At 40.4% G+C, this 25287-nt stretch overlaps 1 protein-coding gene across 1 annotated transcript in view; it reads right to left on the bottom strand.

Annotated features, from left to right (window-relative positions):
- Positions 1–1722: 1722 nt before the first annotated feature.
- Positions 1723–25287, bottom strand: part of LOC132864411 (tripartite motif-containing protein 16-like) — a 29974-nt gene continuing 6409 nt past the window's right edge. The window contains exons 2-6 of the mRNA XM_060897830.1: positions 19920–20015; positions 18016–18249; positions 17668–17827; positions 9159–9218; positions 1723–2295 (exon numbers count right to left, since the gene is read on the bottom strand). Of these exons, the coding sequence (XP_060753813.1) occupies positions 1763–2295; positions 9159–9218; positions 17668–17827; positions 18016–18249; positions 19920–20015 (1083 nt within the window). The 3' untranslated portion in view covers positions 1723–1762. The remainder of the gene's footprint in view (positions 2296–9158; positions 9219–17667; positions 17828–18015; positions 18250–19919; positions 20016–25287) is intronic.

The following is a 25287-nucleotide window of genomic DNA, read 5'->3' as shown; positions in this document are numbered from 1 at the left end:
GTCAATTTAGAGCCACCAGTTAACCGAGCCTGCATGTCTTTGGACTGTGGGATTGATCTGACCAAACACTGCTATTCCTTTACACTTTTCCCCCAAGTGTACTTTTCTTTTGTCATTTATTTTATTTGTTGTCACATATGACTGGACAATTAAAAATATCTTTTATATTGAATTTGTTGTAATGTTTGCACATAGTTTACTTACATTATGTTTAAATTTCTGATCCCATTCTGAAACCATAATAATCTAATAAACTACAAAATGGTCAAGCAGTAAAAATAAAAAGATCAGAAAAATGCACAAGGATAAAATGAAACAGCAGAAGTGGAAGAGGGAGAGAGAGAGAGAGAGAGAGAGTGTGTGAACTACATTCTAAAAATAAAATCTATAAATACCTGAACAGTTACAGAAGACTTATAAGAAGAATTAATGTTCTAGTCATCCAAACAAAGTTCATAATGAAATCACTTCACTCTTCAGGTTTCGACTAGGCGTGGGCCGATCTTAAGTCTCATCATTGTATCATGATTTACACCTAATTATGGCATTCCTTTAGAACAGGACTGGATCCCAGGCGTCCTTCTCCTGATCATCAGCCCTTTTCCAGCTGTTCCATCTGAAACTGTAGTTTTATTTTGCTTTTTGTTGTTTTGTACTGTATATTTGTGTCTGAACAGAGAATCCTGACGATACTGGATCGGTGGTGTTTGTGGTTTTTCCCCGTACGCTAGCGCACGTGTGGAGCTGCACATTAGTGAAGGCCTCACAGGAAACCAGTGTGTGGTGTGTGAGGCCTGAAGTGTGTGCAGTTCCCAGTGTGTAGTGATGGAGAGAGACACGAGCGCTCCCTCTGGGATTTAAACTGATCTCTGTTTAATAAAGTTTTGTTTTGACACAGTGTTTGGATCTTGAGTTTATGAAGCATCTTTTATAAACCTGAGTTTGATTAATAGTCGTCATTTGGCCTTTAAATGGAAATAGAAAAGTAGAAACACAAAGGGAGTTTTTATGCCCTGGTAATTAAAATTAACACTATTTTATTGTTTTAATTGATTACATCATCTATTAGTTTTAAAGTACAATAAACTAGTACAAATGAGTTTAGAACATGGGGGGAGAGACACATCACTGACATTAAATCAGGCATCTGAGAGGAAAAACAGCCCCAAATCAGAAAAAGGTGATATTGTATGTGGAAATTGAAATTAAAACTGAAAACAATGATTTGTAAATAATCTTTATATGGATAGATTCCAAAACCTGCAAAATAACCCTGTATTTATTCCATATTTTAAATATTTTTTTGAAGGGGTCTGAATACAGTGAGTATTATTTTTTGAACAGAAAATGGTTCAAGACACAAAATTGTTAAAAATGTTCTTACACACAGTAGGGTGTGTTTCCACCAGCAGCAGGACAGAAAGACGCAGTAGTTTGAGGAAGTTTTATTTCTGAAGAAACAGATTTTGCCAAAGAAAAAACAGAATGAGACATTCTAAACTTTCATATCAGTGTAATAAATCTCATAATCGTGCAGACATTTGAAATAGTCTGAATTTTTTTCTAGAAACATCTTATATTCTGCATTAAGACATTTATGTAACTTATTTTCTTATTAATCTATAAAACAGATGCACTCTGAAAATAATAATTCATTAGTGCCACAGTTTCTGCACACAAAAGTGTCTTTGTATTTCAGGGAGAAATTCAATCTGACACCTCAGTTATAATTTTACTCAACATTTCAACTTTTACCAACATTTCATTTTTTCATCGGATCACAAAACCTCACAGATGAGTCAGAACGCCACATCCTGACCCCAGCGTATAGAGGCTGAGTGAATGTGGTGTGGACTCTGTGGAGGAGCCTCATCGTGTCAGAGACGCTGTAGAAGGACAGAGTTCCTGCACTGTGATCCACATACACTCCTATTCTGGAGGGTGATGGACCTCGGAGATCAGTCTTAATGCTTTTGTGTCGGAAACAGACAGAGGAAGAAGAACACTCCAGACTCCAGGACCGACTGTTGCGTCCAAACGCACACTCACAACCCTCTCCTTTCCTGCTGATCACTTTATATGAGACTGATATGAACACATCACCCCTCCGCTCCACCTCCCAGTAACAGCGTCCACACACACTCTCCTTACACAACACCTGAGGCCAGAAGTCAAATCTCTCTGGATGATAAGAGTATCTCTCTTTTGTCTCACTGCGTATCACCGCTCTGTTCTTCTCAGACAGAATGAGTTTAGGATGTGCTGTGTTTGGATCCAGAGTCAGACAACAGAAATCTAAAACAATAAAATATCCACAGGTTAGATGTTAATCACAGGATATATAAGAAGTGTGTGTGAGACACCTGTCTGTCGTGAGGCTCCGAAGCGCGTATGGAGTAGAAGGGGGCGTGGCAGACGAAACCACGTGACCGATGACGAAAGAACCCTCAGCTCGATATAAAATCTGGAGGGCTCCGAACCCATTCCCCTCTGTTTTAATAGTATTTATTGGTCACATTTTAGACACAAAAAGATTCAATTAGCAAAATTGTGACCAATAAATACTGTTAAAACATGTGAGAATGAAGCTTTTTCTTTTTAAGCCCACGCACTGTTCAGCAAATGGGGCAACTTTTAATGTGGTAAACAAATACAACTTTAATCAGAATTATGAATGATGTATGCATTGGAAAATAAAATAATTCACGCCTATGCAAGATGAGTTTTGTTAACTGCTTGTGGAGTGTGGGTTCAGTCCAGTCGTCATCTCACTGAAGCATTTGGCCAGATGGTGCATCCGGCATCCATACTGTCAGACGCTGTATTTCTTATTACATTTGTTTACCACATTAAAAGTTACCCCATTTGCTAAACACTGTGTCGTCTTAAAAAGAAAAAGCATCAAAATAGAATCGTTTGTGTCTAAAATGACAGTGAATTATGTGATGAATAAATACTGTTAAGACATGACTGTGAGAATGAAGTGAAAATGGCAAATAACATGAGAAAATAATCCTGTTTCAACAGCTGTCCTAAATAGAAAGGAAGTATTGTCCAGCCTTTTGTGTTATTATTATTATTATTATTATCTCTCATGGCGGCACGGTGGTGTAGTGGTTAGCGCTGTCGCCTCACAGCAAGAAGGTCCGGGTTCGAGCCCCGTGGCTGGCGAGGGCCTTTCTGTGCGGAGTTTGCATGTTCTCCCCGTGTCCGCGTGGGTTTCCTCCGGGTGCTCCGGTTTCCCCCACAGTCCAAAGACATGCAGGTTAGGTTAACTGGTGACTCTAAATTGAGCGTAGGTGTGAATGTGAGTGTGAATGGTTGTCTGTGTCTATGTGTCAGCCCTGTGATGACCTGGCGACTTGTCCAGGGTGTACCCCGCCTTTCGCCCGTAGTCAGCTGGGATAGGCTCCAGCTTGCCTGCGACCCTGTAGAACAGGATAAAGCGGCTAGAGATAATGAGATGAGATGAGTCTCATTCAACAGAGTTCACTAGCAACACCTACTGTTCAGAGAAATGTACAGCATGTTTTAATTCCTACATCACAACAGTGTTCTGACACTTTACATCAGGGGTCTTCAATCTTATCCATGAGGGGCCAGTGTGGCTACAGGCTTTCGTTCCAGCCAAATAGGAGTCACCCATGATAGTTGGTTGAAGACCAAGATGAACTGATTAAACAAGTGTAATCAGGTGTAGCTCCCACTTGGTTGGAATGAAAGTCTGTAGCCACACTGGCCCTTTGTGGATAAGATTGAACACCCCTGCTTTACATTATTATTCACACAGTTTTCCATTTTAAAATAACTTATAAACATTAGTTTTTATATACCTTTGTTATTCAGTACTCTTATTTTCTCTCTCTCTCTCACACACACACACACACACACACACACACAGAGTCTCTGTATGAATTTATGCTCAGTATAATTGTGTCTGCACAGGAAAAGGTTTAGATAAACATGAAGAGGATAACGTGTGTGTGTTGGATTCTGAGTCCTTCTGTAGCCGTAGTAACATTTCAGAGAACCTTTATTGATTTTTATTGAGGAACAGGATTTCTCCTCACTGTGTTTGGATCGAGGCGGTTCCTTTAATGACCTTCTGAATAAGTGTTGTACTTTTGGTTATCATGTCTGGAATTCTGAGATTGATCATGTCATTGCCATAATTCTCAGCAGTAACGATGTCCGCTCATGAGCTTTATAAAATCCCAGCTTAAAATGTAGATACCATGTCTATAAAATCAACCTTCAAGCTTAGATTTGTGACTTCTGAAGACCATTCAAGTTTAAAAGATGGTGCTGATGTGTTAATAAACTGTGGTGAGGAATGTAGATCAGTTTTCCAAGTCCAGTGCATTTGTTGTTAAATATGAAGCCTTTTTTATTACATAAAAATAAGATTAAGCTCCAACTTGACGCATCAAGGATAATGTACATTTAATCCACGCATGTCACGAAAGTTCAGGCAAAAGAAAGAAAAAAAATCAAATGTTTATGCATTAATAACCAAGTTAATGAACAAAATCTTGCTTTTGGTGGTCCGTCTTCACCCACTGCACCTCATCCCCTTTAGATTCTGCAGTTGCTGCCCCCCATCGTGAAAAACAGGCCCTGGGGTCGCTTCACATTCCTGATGGAACCACTCCAAACAGCTTTCACATTCTGCCATTTTTAAATTTTCCTCCCTTTTCCCTCAGCATTCTGTACACACAAAATACTTCAGTTTTTAGTGTTGTATCGTGGCGTCTTTTTCTGTTTTGACCTTAACTTTGTCAGTATAATTGTGCGTGAATCAAGCTGACGTTGTTCCTGCTTAGAATTATGAGATTAATTATGATGATTAGAATTATCACCAAACCTAAATGATTTCAATCCTGACATGAATACTCGTCATATAATTCTAGGTACTATTCCCCACATGAATTTCATTCTTAAGAACTTCGTAATTATTCCCCACCCAAACGAAGGTTGGAGAAGGATATAGAAACAGGTTCTGTCCATCCATCTGTCCGTCTGGTCATGTTTTCGTTTCTGGGCCATATCTTTAAAACTCCTGAAGATATCTTCATGAACCATTGTATACATATCAAGCAACATGTGAACTGGTGCCTTTTGCTATTTTTGATTTTTGGAAAAAAGGATTTTTCAAATTTTTACATAGCAATAGATTTTGACTTTGAGCAATGTTCGTTTCTGGAGCATATATCCAAAACTATTCATGATACGGATCTGAAACTTGGTATACATGTTAACAAGGTGATGTAGATGTGCCTTTTCATACTAAGAAATTTGAGAAATTTTAATTTTTCATGTTTCCATGGAAACAATTTCAGACTTACTCTAGAGACGAGGTTTGGTTTTCAGAGCAGAACTTGAAAATTATGAGTGGTTTGGACTTGAAAGTTGGTATATGTGTTGATGAAGTAATGCAGATGTGCCTTTTGATACTTGGACGTGAAATTTTAATTTTTAGCTCACCTGGACCAAAGGTCCGGTGAGTTTATGCCAATGGCTGCTGAGGTCAGTGTAAAGAGGTAGGGTTGGTTTCCTGCAGCAGAACTTGAAAAACATGACAAATAATATCTTGAAACTTGGTATATAGTTGGTATATAGTGCGGGGGATATAGATGACTGTCTTCTTGTTTATCTGACAAGTTGCTCTCTTTCCTTCCCTATATTAATCAGGAGCCTCTCAGCTAAATTTGACGAATTTCAACACATACTCAGTATTTTAGATCATCTACTGAAGATCTGTTGCCTTTCAGAAACCTGGCATTCAACTCATATAGTTTTGTCAATTTTTACTTACCTGGCTTTAATTACATTTCCCAACACACTACATTGGACTCTTCATAAATTCCTGAAGTTATAATCTAAGAGATGACCTTAATACTTCTTCTGATCAAGACGAATCAGTTTCTGTTGAGCTCCATAATGAAGACAGTAAGAACATAGTTTGTGGTGTGAGACACAGACACCGAAACGGTTCTTTTCAGCCATTTCTGGATAATCTTTCCATAATAATTGATAAAATCCATGAGGAGTCAAAGCTTTGTATTTTTGTGAGCAACCTAAACTTAAATCTGATGAATTCAGACACCTGGATACCTACAGGTGAATTTATCAATACTTTATGTTCCTATTTGTTTCAGCCATGTTTATTGACAATATATTTTTTAATTCACTTAAATATCCTGTGCAGGGTCACAGGCAAGCTGGAGCCTATCCCGGCTGACCCTGCACAGGATAAGCGGTTAAGGATAATGGATGGTTGGATGACTTAAATATGCTACATATAATGGCAATATTTTATAATGACCTAACTAACCATTTTCCCAACTTTGTGTCTATTGACTCAATTCACCCTCCCCATTGAATAAGCAAGTTTAGAGAAGAGAGTTCCTACGGCAGGTGGCACAGTGGTGTAGTGGTTAGCACCGTCACATCACAGCAAGAAGGTTCTGGGTTCAAGCCCAGTGATCAATGGGGGCCTTTCTGTGTGGAGTTTGCATGTTCTCCCTGTGTCTGTGTGAGTTTCCTTCACAGTCCAAAGACCTGCAGGTTAGGCTAATTGTTGGTTCTAAATTGACCGTAGGTGAGAATGTGAGTGTGAATGGTTGTTTGTCTCTATGTGTCAGCCCTGCGATGACCTGGCGATTTGTCCAGGGTGTACCCTGCCTCTCGCCCATAGTCAGCCGGGATAGGCTCCAGCTTGCCTGCGACCCTGCACAGGATACGCGGTTATAGATAATGGATAGATTTCATATGGTTCAATGAAGATGCATTCATTTATGATTTTCAACAAATTGACTGCTCTAGCCAGTCCGATGGTGAGCCTGATATTCATGACATTCTCCAGCTTTCTTGAAAACTCTGATGAAATTATTACCGCTCATGTTCCTCTGAAAAACCATGTCAAGGAAGGAAATCAAACTCAAATCTGAACCTTGGATTTCCCTTCAGTCTTAGAACAATGAATTATAAAATCAAATTGTCTAGAAAAATTGATCAAGACGAGAAATCAGTGCCTGTATGCTCAGTACAAAGTGTAGAGAAATAAGCTAAACCATTTGACTCCTATAGGTAAAAGGATCTAGCAAATGAGTTCAATGTTTATTTTGCAGACATTGGTAAAAGTATCAGCCAAGCAATACCAAAGGTCAACAAAATATTTTCAGATTTTCTTGCTTCTCTGACAAGCGACAGCTTTCTTCTTAGTCCTACATGGACACAAGAAATTCAAAACATCTTTCTCTGGCTCAAGTCTAGAGGCGCTTGTGGCCCCTTTAGTATTTCTGTAGCCCTGTTCAAGATATTAAACTCAATCTCAAAGCCTGTGGAGATCCTACATCACTTCTCCTTTACTGTTCCTGATTCTTTTAAACTTGCTCGTGTCAGACCTGTGTTTAAAGCAGGAGCTCAACTGTTAACTTGTAAATCATAGACCAATTTCTCTTTTGTCAATTTTTATCAAAAATATTAGAAAAACTCATGTAAAATAGGCTGAATACATATCGAGAGAAGTTTGATTTAATATATTCTGGTCAGTTTGGTTTCCGTGACAACAGATCTACAGAACATGCACTTTTACTAAATCACTGAAAAAATCCAAAGAGCAATTGAAGATGGCAAATTTTCCTGTGGTATCATTCTTCGTCTGAGTAAAGCCGTTGATGCCATAGATCATGATATTTTGAAAGAAAAGTTATATTCTTATGGCATCCGTGGGATTGTCCATGATTGGTTTGCCTCATATCTATCAAATAAAAAAATTTGTTTCCATCGGTAATATTTCATCCAGCTCTTTACCAATTTCATGTGGAGTACCACAGGGTTCACATCATGGCCCCCTTCTATTTCTCTTATACATAAATGATTTTATGAACTGCTCCAATATATTTGATTTTCATCTTTTTGCAGGTGACTCAAATTTATTCCTGGCAGATTCATCTTTAGATTCTCTAGAAGCCAGGGTAAAGTCTGAATTAGTCAATATTCGGGAGCTTGGTTGCAAATTTGAATTTCCCTCTGGAGATTAATAAAGTAATTCTGATATCATCGCGTGGCTTTGTGCAAATAAATTCTCTCTGAATGTCAACAAAAATTTTGTTCTTTTTTTAATCCACCCCAAAAGAAATTGAGCAGAACCATTTCCTGAAAATTAATTATAAGCCGATTAAACAGAAGAACCACATCAGGTATCTTGGAGTAGTTTTCAACTCTCACCTCATCAGGAGGAAACACATCCACCAGTAGAGCAAGAAAATCTCCAGAGGCTTTGGAATTATTGCTGAGCTTCATCACTATGTTTCTCAAAGTATTCTAACTCAGCTGTACTACTCTCTTATTTATTCTTTTTTAATATATGGTGTTACAGTTTGGGGTAATACTTATGAGGCTACCCTTCGACCGATAACTGGACTCCAGAAGAAAGCTGTCAGAATTATTAATTTAGCTTCTTTTAATGAACACACACCTATTTTTAAAAAGCTGGAGATGATGAAATTCTCTGATTTTATAGATTACTTAAACAGTATTTTTACGTCTAAATTTAATTCTAGTTTATTTGCTGCCTGCCTTTGATAACTTTTTGACACTTTTAGCATCAAGGCACAAGTATAAAACTTGACTGGCTTCGAGATCTTCATTTTGTGTTCCTTCAGCCAGAACTAACGATGGCAAGTTTAATATTCGCTTCAAAGCTGCTGCTCTCTGGAACAGTATTGATGAATCTTTCCAGAGTCTTAGCTTCAGCAATTTCAAGCGTTCTATCAAAAGTATGATTATCACTTCAGATCAGCATTCCTTTCTTTTTTCCCCTCACACTGTCATTTCATTTTTCCCTCTTTTTATTGTTTTTTTTATTTGTTGAAATATTGTATTTTTATCATTGTGCCTCTGTGCGACTAGCTTTCTTCTTTATAACAGTAATCCATTATTGTTTCTGCCGAGTGAAATTAGATTACTAGTTATTTCTAGGCAGAATTTTATCCTTCGTATGTATTAGATTTGTGTGTGTGTAACTCAATTTCTGTGTGTGATATAAATAAACTATTATTGATACACATTCTGTGTGTTGTAGGTCGAAAGAAAGAAAGACCATCATGTGGGCGGTCCTCCTCTGAGTTCAAGTGTGTGTGTTTTACACCTACACTGCAGGAAATCTTCTCTGCTCTTTGGTTCTGAGGGTAAAATCATGTGAACTGCTGCAGCTGTAGAGACACAGAGACAAAATGGAGACTGAAAAATGACACAAAAACAGTTTAAAGTATGAAAATGAAAAATTAGATTAGATTCACTTTATTCATCCCACATCGGGGAAATTCACGTGTTACATTAGCAAGAAAATGTCAAACATAACAAATAAAACTGAAATAAAAATTAGACAAACAAAGGATTAAAGACAGAGGGCTATTTGCATTATCTACCGTGAAAAAGTATAGAAAAATTCCCTTATTGCACATTACAGGTAGACTCTTTATACCGTGTATATATATCACGGGCGATTGCTCTAAGACAACGAGGGAGGCTCAGCCTCCTCTAAAAATGACGAACATCGTGTAGGATGAATTGCGCTAGGCTTATGTTATAGCCGACCTTATAACATTGCTATTTCAGATCCAGAATCATAGAAATATATGTGCTCAACCCACTACAGTGCAAAATCATTCCGTTATAACTTTCCCCAGTTCGCCTAATGTGCGCGTGAGTTTTTCCCCCTCGTGACAGCGCGATGCAGCCCAGCCTCAGTGGATTGGGAGCTATGTGCTTGTCAATCTCAAAATGCAAGACGATTATTGGACAAATACTGCGAAAATGCCCTCCCACGGAGTCTCACGGACTCCCAGCCTCAATGGACTTCAACGGCATTTGGGAGCTCTGCGCTTTTCAATCTCAAAATGCAAGACGGTTATTGGACAAATATTGCGAAAATGCCCGCCCACGGACTCCGAGCCTCACATGGGAGGGACATGGCAGTTTCCGCGAGGAGACTGGTGATTGGTGAAAGCGGCCGGATATTTTCTTTGATTGACAGCTCGTTTCAACTATAGACAGGCAGCAGTACAGTGTTGCCAGATTGGGCGGTTTTAAGTGCTTTTTGGTGGGATTTGAACATATTTTGGGCTGGATAACGTCAGCAGTATCTGGCAACATCAGTTCAGTCCCATGTGGATTCGCAAGTGCTGTGGTGTATTGTAAGAGATCGGCCCGGGCTTACATTTCGATTTCATTCATTACATACGGTTTCTACCAGCTTTTTTAGTTTGTATATATTTTCATTGTAAATAAAGTGTAGTGTTGTCAAGTTTGCTATTTAGTTCCAGAAATGTCGTTTGAGTGACTGAACTTGAACTTGAGGGAGCTAGTCAGCTAGCAAGAAAGCTGCGCACGGATGCCAAGCATTGCTGATTTAATTTTGGCGAAGCCATTTGCCAGTCTTCCTTTCGAGGAAAAAATTAAAGAGCAGGGTAGACCAACGCCTCAAATTGACTTGGTGAAAAAGGTAGGGAATAATACTCGTTCCTTTCAGCTCTCCTGGTACGAGAAAGTGAATTGGCTAACAGCAAGTGACCCACATCAACAACAGTAAATAGGCTACTTTAGTAATATGTCATGGATGGACCAAAAATATAGAATCTATTTAAAATGTTTATGCTGAGTATATTATATTGCAATATATGTTTTTCTGGATATGAATTAAACACCGCTACAATTTGGAAAACATTTTTAAACAAAAACACAGCCGAGGTCAATTTTTAAACAACATGCAACAATTTTAAAATATACAATCTTAAAATATCCCCCCCCCCCAACACCACCATCATGTATATTGGACAGTAGGCTAATGGGCCAAAAGAACCTGTTATTTCAGTTTGTGACGCTGCCAACAATCAGCCAGATCAGAGGCAAGAGTATGGGCAAAATTGATGTGTTTTTTCTTTTAAAATCTGGAAATATCGTAACCGACCAGCCTCCCCTGTTTGAAAGACTACCAGCCGCCACTGATTTTATAAATTATATATATATATATATATATATATATATATATATATATATATATATATATATATATACACACACACACACACACACATACATACATACATACATACATACATACACACACACATATATATGAGGAATGAGCGAGAAATAGACTCGCTGATCCACACCACCCGGATCTACAGCGATGACATAGGGATGTCATTCGGATTGGACAAGTGTGGCCGGATGGTCTCAAAGAGAGGCAAGATGATCCGGACTGAAGGGATTGACCTACCAGAGGGCAACATAGGTGATATCCAAGACAGCTACAAGTACCTTGGCATCCCACAGGCTAATGGAAACCATGAAGAAGCCACAAGGAAGTCAACCACAGCCAAATACCTCCAGAGAGTAAGGCAGGTCCTGAAAAGTCAGCTGAATGGTAAAAACAAGGTCCGAGCCATCAACATGTACGCACTACCAGTCATCAGATACCCCGCTGGTATCATAAACTGGCCAAAGGAGGAGATAGAAGCCACAGATATCAAGACTAGAAAGCTCCTCACCATGCATGGAGGGTTCCACCCCAAGTCCAGCACCCTGAGACTATACACTAAGCGGAAAGAGGGAAGCCGAGGGCTAGTGAGCGTCAAGACCACGGTCCAGGATGAAACATCGAAAATCCGAGAATACATCAGAAAGATGGCCCCAAAGGATGAACTGCTAAGTGAATGTCTCAGGCAGCAGAACCCTGATGAGAGTGCAGAGGAGGAGGAGGAACAGACAACCTGGAGAGACAAACCCCTACATGGCATGTACCACCGTCAGATAGAGGAAGTGGCTGATATCAAGAAATCCTACCAGTGGCTGGATAATGCAGGACTGACAGACAGCACAGAGGCACTAATCATGGCAGCACAAGAACAGGCCATAAGCACAAGAGCCATAGAGGCCAGGATCTACCAGAGTAGATCAGACCCAAGATGCAGACTGTGCAAAGAAGCCCCTGAAACAGTCCAGCACATAGTAGCAGGGTGTAAGATGCTAGCTGGATCAGCGTACATGGAGAGGCACAACCAAGTGGCTGGGATAGTATACAGGAACATCTGCAACCAGTATGGAATAGAAATACCCAAGTCCCAATGGGCCATACCACAGAAGGTGGCTGAGAACAACAGGGCCAAGATTCTGTGGGACTTCAGCTTCCAGACTGACAAACAGATCCTGGCTAACCAACCGGACATAGTGGTGGTGGACAAAGAGCAGAAGAGGGTGGTGGTGATAGATGTGGCGATCCCAGCTGACGCCAACATCAGGAAGAAGGAACATGAGAAACTTGAGAAGTATCAAGGGTTGAAAGAGCAGCTGGAACGGATGTGGAAGGTCAAGGGTTGCGTGGTCCCCGTGGTAGTGGGGGCACTTGGGGCAGTAACCCCCAAACTGGGAGAGTGGCTCCAGCAAATCCCAGGAACAACATCTGAAGCCTCAGTCCAGAAGAGCGCAGTCCTAGGAACATCGAAGATACTGCGCAGAACCCTCAAACTCCCAGGCCTCTGGTAGAGGACCCAAGCTTGAGGATGACATGGATACCACCCCCCCCCCCCCCCCCCCCCCCGCCGGGGGTGAGAAGGAGATTTTATATATATATATATATATATATATATATATATATATATATATATATATATATACACACACACACACACACACTATTATATGCATATATACACACACACACACACACACACACTGCAATGCAATAATGAGTACACCCCCCCTGAAAAACGACATTTTTCACAGTATTTAAATGAACACAAACAATATGTCCCAAACAGTTCCTTGATGATGTTTATTGCACTATGTTCTTACATTATAACTCAAGCAGAAAGGTGAAAAGATGCCTTAAATTACATATTTTTCTGTTTCCGTGAAAGTGGGGTGGAGCAAAAGTGAGTACACCCCACAACAAACTCAATTACATCCAGTACATTTAGTACTTTGTATGGCCTCCATTATTTGCAATGACAGCCCCAAGTCTCCTTGGCATGGAGTGCACAAGTTGACAACATTTGGCTACATCAATCTTTTTCCATTCTTCAAGGATGACATCTTTCAGAGCCTGGATGTTGGATGGAGAGTGATGCTCAACCTGCCTCTTCAGTATTCCCCAAAGATGCTCTATAGGGTTCAGATCAGGTGACATACTTGGCCATGGAATCACTCTCACCCTGTTCCTCTTCAGAAAGTCAGCAGTGGCCTTAGATGTGTGTTTTGGGTCATTGTCATGTTGAAAAATGGCACGACGACCAACGGCCCGAAGTGATGGAAGCATCTTAGCTTTCAGTATAGAGCAGTGCATTTGAGAATTCATGATGCCATCAATGAAATGCAGTTCTCCAACACCCGCAGCACTCATGCAACCCCACATAAGAACACTACCCCCTCCATGTTTCACTGTGGGCACCATGCATTTTTCCTTGTACTCCTCACCCTTGCGACGCCAGACTGTTTTGAAGCCATCAGTTCCAAAAAGATTGATTTTGGTCTCATCACTCCAGAGTATAGAGTCCCAATAGCCTTCATCCTTTTCAGCATGTGCCCTGGCGAACTCTAGATGGGCTTTTTTGTGACTGGGCTTTAGGAGAGGCTTCCTTCGGGGACGACACCCATGCATGCCATTCCGCTGCACTGTACGGCATATTGTGTCACGTGACACATTCACTCCAATTTCAGTCTCTACTTCCTTAGATACCTGTTGTGCACTTGCATGCCGATTTTCCTCAACTTTTCTCATTACAAGCCGCTCCTGCCTGGGTGTTAATTTTCTTGGCCAGCCTGTACGTCTCTGTACTTTGGCTGCAGTTCCATCTGTCTTGAATTTTTGGATCACTTTTGCAACCGTGTTCTTACTGATAAGTAAGGCTTTACTGATCTTCTTGTAGCCCTCACCTCTCTTGTGTAAAGCAATAATCCGCTTTCTCAGATCCAGAGACATTTCCTGGCCATGAGGTGCCATTGCTGACAGCAGGAAATGGGAAAGGGTGGTTTGCTTTAGGTAACAGCCTTTTGGAGCCAACTGCCTAATTACCACCTGTGTAATGACTAATTAGACTCACCTGTGGTTAATTGTTTGTTCAGGTCCACATTGGTAGCCTAAAAAGTTGCTTTACTCAGAGCCCTTCAGTGGGGTGTACTCATTTCTGCACCACACAAATTTCACTAAAACTGAAATAAAAATAATTTAAGTTATATTATTAGCCTTTGTTTTGAGTTCAAAAGCTCAACAGAACCTGTGTTTAACTTAGTCTGGGAACATTTTGGAAATATATCTTTGTGTTCCTTGTCATATTGTGTGAAATGTTACTTTTCAAAGAGGGTGTACTCATTATTGCATTGCACTGTGTATATATTATATATATATATATATATATATATATATATATATATATATATATATATATATATTACACATACAGTGGGGCAAAAAAGAAGTATTTAGTCAGTTACCAATTGTACAAGTTCTCCCACTTAAAAAGATGAGAGAGGCCTGTAATTTTCATCATAGGTACACCTCAACTATGAGAGACAAAATGAGAAAAAAAATCCAGAAAATCACATTGTCTGATTTTTAAAGAATTTATTTGCAAATTATGGTGGAAAATAAGTATTTGGTCAATAACAAAAGTTCATCTCAATACTTTGTTATATACCCTTTGTTGGCAATGACAGAGGTCAAACATTTTCTGTAAGTCTTCACAAGGTTTTCACACACTGTTGCTGGTATTTTGGCCCATTCCTCCATGCAGATCTCCTCTAGAGCAGTGATGTTTTGGGGCTGTCGCTGGGCAACATGGACTTTCAACTCCCTCCAAAGATTTTCTATGGGGTTGAGATCTGGAGACTGGCTAGGCCACTCCAGGACCTTGAAATGGTTCTTACGAAGCCACTCCTTCGTTGCCCGGGCGGTGTGTTTGGGAGCATTGTCATGCTGAAAGACCCAGCCACGTTTCATCTTCAATGCCCTTGCTGATGGAAGGAAGTTTTCACTCAAAATCTCACGATACATGGCCCCATTCATTCTTTCCTTTACACGGATCAGTCGTCCTGGTCCCTTTGCAGAAAAACAGCCCCAAAGCATGATGTTTCCACCCCCATGCTTCACAGTAGGTATGGTGTTCTTTGGATGCAACTCAGCATTCTTTCTCCTCCAAACACGACAAGTTGAGTTTTTACCAAAAAGTTCTATTTTGATTTTATCTGACCATATGACATTCTCCCAATCCTCTTCTGGATCATCCAAAAGCTCTCTAGCAAACTTCAGACGGGCCTGGACATATACTGGCTTAAGCAGGGGGCACTGCAGGATTTGAGTCCCTGGCGGCGTAGTGTGTTACTGATGGTAGCCTTTGTTACTTTGGTCCCAGCTCTCTGCAGGTCATTCACTAGGTCCCCCCGTGTGGTTCTGGGATTTTTGCTCACCGTTCTTGTGATCATTTTGACCCCACAGGGTGAGATCTTACGTGGAGCCCCAGATTGAGGGAGCTTATCAGTGGTCTTGTATGTCTTCCATTTTCTAATAATTGCTCCCACAGTTGATTTCTTCACACCAAGCTGCTTACCTATTGCAGATTCAGTCTTCCCAGCCTGGTGCAGGTCTACAATTTTGTTTCTGGTGTCCTTTGACAGCTCTTTGGTCTTGGCCATAGTGGAGTTTGGAGTGTAACTGTTTGAGGTTGTGGACAGGTGTCTTTTATACTGATAACGAGTTCAAACAGGTGCCATTAATACAGGTAATGAGTGGAGGACAGAGGAGCCTCTTAAAGAAGAAGTTACAGGTCTGTAAGAGCCAGAAATCTTGCTTGTTTGTAGGTGACCAAATACTTATTTTACCGAGGAATTTACCAATTAATTCATTAAAAATCCTACAATGTGATTTCCTGGATTCTTTCCCCCCATTCTGTCTCTCATAGTTGAAGTGTACCTATGATGAAAATTACAGGCCTCTCTCATTTTTTTAAGTGGGAGAACTTGCACAATTGATGGCTGACTAAATACTTTTTTGCCCCACTGTATATATACACACACACACACACATATATATATATATATATATATATATATATATATATATACACACACACACACACACACACACAAGTATGCATAAAAATAGTTTAGGGCCTATATTATTGCACATAATAATTGCATCAATGAGAGATGGCAGAGGTAGTAGTGGTGAAGTAGTGCAAATTAAACGGCAAACATGTTATTGGTGCTACATTACAAGTTGTGGGTGTTATACAGTCTGACAGCAGCAGGTATGAATGACCTGCGGTATCTCTCCTTCTTACACCATGGGTGTAGCAGTCTACAACTAAAAGAGCTGCTTAAAGCCCCCACAGCCTCATGTAGGGGGTGAGAGGGGTTATCCATGATTGAGGTCAGCTTGGCTAACATCCTCCTCTCACCCACCACCTCAGTGGAGTCCAGAGGACAGTCCAAGACTGAGCCAGCCCTTCTGACCAGTTTATTAAGTTTCTTCCTGTCCCTCTCTGAACTTCCACAGCCCCAGCAGACCACAGCATAGAAAATCGCTGATGCTACCACAGAGTCATAAAAAGTCCTCAGCAGTGTCCTGCACACACCAAAAGACCTCAGTCTTCTCAAGAGGTGGAGATGACTTTGGCCCTTCTTGTACAGGACATCTGTTTTGTTAGTCCAGTCCAGTTTGTTGTTGAGGTGAACACCCAAGTATTTGTACTCCTCCACGATCTCGATGTCCAAACCCTGGATGTTCACTGGTGCAATTTGGGAAACCATCCTTCTGAAATCGATCACCACCTCCTTTGTCTTGCTGGCGTTGATGCGCAGGTCAAATTAGATTCCTCACTGCTCTCAGTCAGACACAATTTAGAGATCGGCCAAAATGTCATCACACTGTGCAGCATTTGAATGTAAGAATCATGAGAAGCAAAAAACTCTTACCAGCTGAAGCTCTGACAATGTGTGTCTTTTTACTTTCTGATGGATTTTATGGAGGAATTAAGGCCTCGGTTCTGATCTAATGTTCATCATATTTGTTGTGTAAAGGTCAATAAGATTAGTTTGTGGATTTGTGATTAAGGTCCTGTTTCTCTGGGAAATTTATTTCTAATTTGCACATGTAATTTCTGAGGCGGGCAGCACGGTGGTGTAGTGGTTAGCGCTGTCGCCTCACAGCGAGAAGGTCTGGGTTCGAGCCCCATGGCCGGCGAGGGCCTTGCTGTGTGGAGTTTGCATGTTCTCCCCGTGTCCGCGTAGGTTTCCTCTGGGTGCTCCGGTTTCCCCCACAGTCCAAAGACATGCAGGTTAGGTTAACTGGTGACTCTAAATTGACCGTAGGTGTGAATGTGAGTGTGAATGGTTGTCTGTGTCTATGTGTCAGCCCTGTGATGACCTGGCGACTTGTCCAGGGTGTGCCCCGCCTTTCGCCCGTAGTCAGCTGGGATAGGCTCCAGCTCGCCTGCGACCCTGTAGAACAGGATAAAGCGGCTAGAGATGATGAGATGAATTTCTGAGGCTAATACTAATGCTCTGTGATTTGATGCAGTTTTGTTCCTGCTTACGTTTTATTTCCGTTACATTAATTTTATGGCTCTCTTTACTGTGATACAGAACAAATGTTTGTTTGTTTACCTTGTGGATGGATTATGCTGAATTCCTCCTCACAGATTTCCTCGACTCGTTTTTTCAGATCTGAGAGAGATTTCCTCACTCCATCAAATGAGAGATTTTGATTGACAGTGAAGCTGGGTGAGTCGTCACATCCAGGAGAAACACAGAGAGACGGGAAACTCTACAGAGAGGAAACACAGAATAGAGAAGGAGAAAAGTGTAGGAGAGGAACGAATGAATCTCAGACTGAATCAGACCAAAGACACACTTGGGATCTCAGACAGGAACATTTATTGTTGCTGTAATGAGCTTTTAGGAGGAAACTTTGTGAGGAACAGCGCCCTCTGTAGATCAGACAGTGAGTGTTACCTGGAGGAAGTGGATGTGATCGTGTGTGTGTGAAAGCTGCTCCAGCTCAGTGACTCTCCTCTGAAGATCAGCAATCTCCTGCTCCAGTTGCTTCAGGAGTCGCTCAGCTCGATTCAGTTCCGCTTTCTCCTGAGCTCTGATCAGCTCCGTCATCTCCGAGCGCTTTTTCTCCATGGAGCTGATCATCTCAGTAAAGATCCTCTCACTGTCATCTACTGCTGCCTGTGAACGCTTCTGTTAGGACACACACACACAAAATGGAGGTCTATTGGGATACTCTGTAAAAATAAACTCTCTCTCGAGATATTTGAGTTGTTTTTGTTAAACCCCGGGTTTTCATTCCTTGTATTTTTAGTTCATTATTTTAAGGAGATACGCAGAACCTTTAAATACATTTCTGAGTGGATAGTATCTCCATCCTTGACTCTTGTATGCTGCATAAATGGGAATCACATAATATTTTTTTGAGAGTTAAACTCGACCGCAAATTTGGCATTGGAGCTGCCCCGCTGAGCCAGCCAGCCCTGAGCGCGTGACGTCACTGCGGGAACCGGTTTTAAGGCCGAGGCCTTTGACAGCTATAGACCAAAGTCATATAAATAATTTATGGTGAAAGTAAGAAATGCCGTTACCAACTTGCTCAACTAAGACTGATTTGACTTCATTGATTGTGGGTTGACTCTCATTAAAACAGGATAGGTGTTATAACTTGTGCAACATACATGTACATGCATGCATTTTCACTGATAAAACGTAAAAGGCTCATTAAATAATCAGATGAACTGAGACAATCACATTCTGAAGCAAATTAAATAAATCTTAGACCGGTAACTTAAATACACAATACAAGTTACATGTATTAATCTAAATGCAGGTAAACAACGTGTTGTTTTTGTTGTTTTGTATCCAAATGAGAGTCGGAGCTTACCCGTCTGCATTCTCGCTTCTTGAAGGCCGATCTTGTGGCCGATTGTTTCAAAACAATCTGATGTTCAGTTGTTCATTCAGTTCTCTGTTCATTCGCTTCTTCCACGCAAGGGCGAGATGGCAACAATATCCAGTTTAGAAATCGGACGGGTGCTTCATTCATTCTCCATTTTCTCCAGACCGAGTACTCCACCATTACTGCTCGGCTCAGGCAATTACTAAAACCCAGGATGGGACATCGCCGGTTTTAGCAACAACCGCAGGGAGGTCGCTGCCTGAGCGATAATAAGTGACGTCCCGTTCCATCCTGGGTTTTACCAACAACCCTCGGCTCAAACTGTGGGAGAGCTGGTGCCACTGAACTTACTTTCCTTTTTTAATTTTTTTTCCTTTTCTTGTAGTTTTATTTAATTGTTGATACTGCACCCTCTTTCAAAACGGGCTTATAGCCAACGCTCCTCAACAGATCAGAGGTTTCGTATGAGTCTTCAGTAAAATGTGCAGAGCAGAGGAGAGACCACTTCGTAGGCATCCAATGTGCCTGTGAATTTCTTGCAAAATGTGTCCAAATCTCTGCAGTTTGAACATTTTTGGGCCATGAATGCAACATAAATCCACCTTCTGTCATGTTGCTGCACCGGCCAGCAACACATCTACGTGACATGGCAATAAATTAGCTCCAAACGGAAGCTGGAAGTTGCAGTTAGCTCTGTGTTTTAGTATAGCGGAAATGGCGATGAGACCGACAGCCTTCCTGCTGTGACGTTACAGACGTCAAGGTCATTCACTCAGGCCGCTACCTATATGAATCATTTTAAATCATAAATATTACGATATTAGATTTAGTGTTAACGCTTAAAACTATTCCTGTGCCATTCTTGGGGTCTCAAGGCATTTATGAACAAAAAATGAGGCCATGGTTCTGCGTATCTCCTTTAAGCAGGTTAAATGAAACACAGCTACTCTTCACTCCTCACCTTAATAGTGTCCACAGCCTGTTTCAGCTCCTGCACCTCCTTCTGCTTCTCCTGGATCCTCTGCTGGGATTTCATCTGCTCCTTCTTTAGCTCATTCTGAGAACAAATAAAATACATTTAAAATACATTTAATCATGTTCTACACAATTATAGCCAAAAAGAAAAAGAAAAAAACAAACTAAAAAAAATTCAATAAAAACATTTCAATGAAAATTAGAAATATCGCCTCTAGAACTAACTAAAATTAAAAAGACACCCAAAATGAAGTGAATTCTATCTTCATATGTTTGCAGCACTTATGATATTATAAGTTTAGTTTTCTGTGAAAATGTCAACTGATTGTTATTTCAATGTTATTTGTGTGACAGAAACATCAAGGTAGTTCAGCAATATTCTCTGGAGTGAAACTGTTCAAAAGGCAGCTGTGACTTTCAATGGGATTCACAGACAGACTGATCTGAGAAAAAACATGATGAGTGCTTCTGGGAATGCGAAAGAGCCGCCAGATTCATTGCAACTGGCGTTTGGTGGACTGGGGTGCGATCATGGATTGAAAGGAGTTCTAGATGAGTGTGAAACTAATGATTTGGAGGAGTTTTCAGAAGAGAATGACAGTGAGAGTACTATAAAAGTGAAGGTGAAGATAAGTCAGGTAAATGGAATTTGGTTCAAAAGAGCATCGAAGAAAAGAAAGGTGAAAGCTAAACAAGATGAAGCGAAAAGATCGAGGACTGATGTTAAAGTTGTGATCCGATTTCAAACCCCATGTATACTAAACCCATTGAAAGTCAGTGAAGCCATTTATAGGCAAGTAGGTGAAGTTCGCTCCGTCACAACGTTAAAAGATGGTAACCTGTTAGTTGTCTGTCAAGATAGAGATCAGAGAATGGGATTAATGAAGCTTAAAACTTTACTGGGGAAACATGTTAAAGCCCAAGACTGGGAAGAAAGAGGTAAAGTAATGGCAGTGATATCAGGTGGATCGACTGACTTGTTAGAGGACGATATTAAAAGCAATGTTAACGGAGTTAAAATCAACAAAGTCAAGCATTTGCCAGTAATTAGGAATGGAACTAAAGGACCAAGTTTGTCTGTCTTGTTAGTGTTGGATGAGGTTAAGATACCTGAGCGGAAAATGATTGGATATTTAAGTTATATGACGAGGCCTTACATCCCCCCACCAATTAGATGCTTTAAATGTCAGTGATATGGACACATTTCTTCTGTGTTCAAGTCAAAACCTAGGTGCGCTAGATGTGGAGGTGAACATGAATATGGTAAATGTGAGGAAGGAACAAAAATCAAGTGCTGTAACTGTGGAGGTGAACACAGTGCGGCCTATAAAGGGTGCGAGATGTATAAAAGAGCAATTCAAGTGCAAAGTGTTAAGGTGAAAGAGAGTGTTACTAATGCCGAAGCTATTAAAAAGGTTGACAAAGAAAACCAAGTAAAATCAAGGGTTAAACGAAGTATGACTCCTGTAGTTTTACCCCCGAGTCAAACTCAAACGACTCTGAAATGCTGTAAAGTAACTGAAGAGACTTTAATTGTGGATAAGAAAAATTTCATTGCTTTTATGGTGGAAGTGGTTAATTGCTCAGCCCAAGTAGCAAGTAGAATTGATAGAATTAAAATAATTTTAAAAGCAGCGGAAAAGTATCTAGAGATTCATGAATTGTCAGTTGATTCCATTCACAATATGGTATTAGGGGTATCTGATAGTCAAGCACCATGTGGCAGTTAATAATGACTTTATCTATCCTACAGTGGAATGCCAGGAGCTTAATTGCTAATGGTCAGGAACTAAAACACTTTATTGAGGAACAAGTTGTTAAACCAAACATTATCTGTATCCAGGAAACCTGGTTAAAACCATCACTTGATTTAATAATATATGGATACCTAGCAGTGCGTAAAGACAGGGATACTGCAGGAGGTGGAGTGGCCACATTTATTCAGCAGGGGATTAATTACAGAGCTTTAAATATAGATAAAGAGGTTGAAGCAGTTCTGGTTGAGATTTGGGTCGGTAAAACAGATTAAAATTATCAACTTTTATAACCCTGGTAAAAGAATCTTGAGAGAGATGCTAGATGGTATGTCTCATCTCATTATCTCTAGCCGCTTTATCCTGTTCTACAGGGTCGCGGGCAAGCTGGAGCCTATCCCAGCTGACTACGGGCGAAAGGTGGGGTACACCCTGGACAAGTCGCCAGGTCATCACAGGGCTTACACATAGACACAGACAACCATTCACACTCACATCTATGGTCAATTTAGAGTCACCAGTTAACCTAACCTGCATGTCTTTGGACTGTGGGGAAAACCGGAGCACCCGGAGGAAACCCACGCGGACACGGGGAGAACATGCAAACTCCACACAGAAAGGCCCTCGCCGGCCACGGGGCTCGAACCCGGACCTTCTTGCTGTGAGGCGACAGCGCTAACACTACACCACCGTGCTGCCCCGAGTTAAACTCAATCATTACAAATATATTATGAGTCAGCAGAAGAGGTTCTTGGCAAATCTTCTGGGATGAGGAAAAAGAGAATGGTACCTTGGTGGTCAGATGATTGTGAGGAAGCAATTAAAGCTAGAAATAAAGCTTTCAAAATTGTTAAATCAAACCATTCCTATACCAATTTAATGGAATACAAAAAAAAAAAAAAAAAAAAAAATCACATTCAAAAGGTTAAAAGAATAAGAGAAGCTAAAAGGAAATATTGGCGTGATTTCTGTTCTAAAATAGGGCGGAAGTCAAAGTGGATGATATTTGGAGCATGATTAAAAAGATGGGAGGCATTAGAAGGGAGTTTTCCTTACCTGTGATTAAAAACAATGATGTGGAGGCAGTAACTAATCAAGAGAAAGCAGAGATGCTTGCGAAAAGTTTTGTTAAGGTTCATAGTTCACAGAACTTAACTGATGAAGAATTGTCTTGGAGAGTTAAAGTAATAGATGAGAATAGAGGGTTACTGGAAAAGCAGGTAATAAGTGAGAGTGTACTTGATAAGGATTTTACATTATTTGAGCTTAGGAGAGCGTTAGATGGGGTTAGGAACACTTCACCAGGGAAAGATGGTATGTGTTATAAAATGATTAATGAAGTCAATGATGTGGCTAAATATGTAATTTTAAGTCTTTTTAATAAGATTTGGGAGCAAGGTAGATTGTCTTTGTGTTGGAAACATTCTGTAGTGGTTCGGATTGGAAAACCAGGGAAGGATAAAACTGAAGTTAAAAGTTATAGGCCAATAGCATTAACATCTAATTTATGTAAGATTATGTAAAGAATGATCACTAGAAGGCTAGTGTATGAAATTGAAAAAAAGAGGTTTTGTCTCCCCACACCAGAGCGGCTTCCGTAGTGGACGTACTACAATGAACCCTATTGTATGTTTAGAAAATGAAATAAGGAAAGCACAAGTCAATGAAGAATCAGTTTTAGCAACATTCTTTGATATAGAGAAAGCGCATGATATGCTATGGAAGGAGGGGTTGTTAATTAAGCTGAATAGGATGGGTATTGGTGGCAAGATGTTTAACTGGATTAGAGACTTCCAAAAGGACAGAACAATAGAAGTAAGAGTTGGGGTTAACTTCTCTAACATCGATTCAATAGAAAATGGAACATCTCAAGGTAGTGTATGCAGTCCAGTACTGTTCAACATTATGATTAATGATGTTTTTAATAAAATAGATGACATTAGAATCAATAGAACATTATATGCTGATGATGGAGCTTTGTGGATAAAAGGACGAAATATTGATATTTTAGTTCTAATGCAATTAGCTATCAACAAGGTAGAAAAATGGGCATGTGAGTGGGGTTTTCATTTGTCTGTAGAAAAGACTAGATTTATTTGTTTTTCAAAGAAAAGAGTAAGTCCCACACTAGAGCTTAAGTTGTATAGCCAGTCCTTAGAGCAAGTTAATATTGTTAGGTACTTGGGAGTTTGGTTTGAGGTCAAGTTAACATTGAAGGAACATATTCAGAAAATAACTGAGAAATGCAAAAAGGGCATTCATGTTTTGAAATGTTTATCAGGGTACAACTGGGGAGATTTAGGGATGTCCCTTAAAAGAATTTATATTGCACTGATAAGATCAGTTTCAGATTATGGCTGTATTGTGTATCTTTCAGCCTCTAAGACATTGCTTAATGAACTCAATAGAAAGCAGGCTAAAAGTCTCAGGATATGTTGTGGTGCATTTAGAACTTCTTCCATACCAGCGTTGCAAGTAGAATCAGGAGAAATGCCCTTAAGCCTCAGATGTCTTAAGCTGAGTATGGCTTACTGGATTAATTTAAATGGACATGAGGCATCACACCCGACTAAAAAAAGTTCTCAATGAGTGTTGGGAGTATGGCAGATCCCAGATTTGTAGCTTTGGAGGGGATGGTAACAAATTAGCAAATCAATTGGGAATAGATGATATCATTTGTAGGAAGACTGTGCCCCTGGTAACAACTCCACCTTGGCTGTTTTGCTCCCCTACGGTGATCAAGGAAACCAAAGAGATAGCTAAATCTGAAGGAGTGTATCAGAACGTAGAGCAATATTTAGGAAGTAGGTACTATAATACAACACAGGTTTATATAATTATTGGCCTCCTTCAGTCTCGAAGACTATGGACTACACACTTTTGAGTGGCTTATTAAGCCAATTTTGGCATGACAGTCTCTGCCACAGTTAGGGCATAGAAACTGTGTTGAAGGCAAAGGTAGCTGGGTGCGCTTCTTTCTCAGCTGTCTTTTCTCATCAACTCTTTGTCTAGAGGAAGACTCAAAATAGTCAATACCAGTCTTCACTGCTTGCTTCCATGAGACTCTGTCAGCGGCTTGCTTTTCCCAAGTGTTGGTGTTGATGTTGACGGCCTTCAGATCATGTTTACAAACATCCTTAAACCGTAGCTTTGGCCTGCCAGTCGGGCGCTTTCCTTCAGCAAGCTCGCCATAGAGAAGATCTTTTGGTATTCTACCATCGTTCATGCGGACAACGTGCCCCAGCCAGCGCAAGCGTCTTTGTTTGATGGTGGCATACATGCTGATGGTCCCAGCTCTTGCAACTACGATGTTGTTTGGTACTTTGTCTTTCCAGGTAATACCCAAGATGCTACGAAGACATCTCATATGGAAACTATTCAATCGTCTTTCTTGGTATGCATGTAAGGTCCATGACTCGCAACCGTATAGTAAGGTACTCACAACACAAGCTCTGTAGACTTGTATCTTGGTGTAATCGGACAGGTATTTGTTTTCCCACACTCTCTTTGTAAGCCTTGACATTGTTGTAGATGCTTTGCCAATATGCTTGCTTATCTCTGCATCTAGTGATAAAGTATCAGATATTGAAGAGCCTAGAT

Source organism: Neoarius graeffei, chromosome 17 (assembly GCF_027579695.1).
Source record: "Neoarius graeffei isolate fNeoGra1 chromosome 17, fNeoGra1.pri, whole genome shotgun sequence".
Taxonomy (NCBI): Eukaryota; Metazoa; Chordata; class Actinopteri; order Siluriformes; family Ariidae; genus Neoarius; species Neoarius graeffei.
Note: the sequence above shows the minus strand (reverse complement) of the source record. Positions and strands in the feature narration are given on the sequence as shown.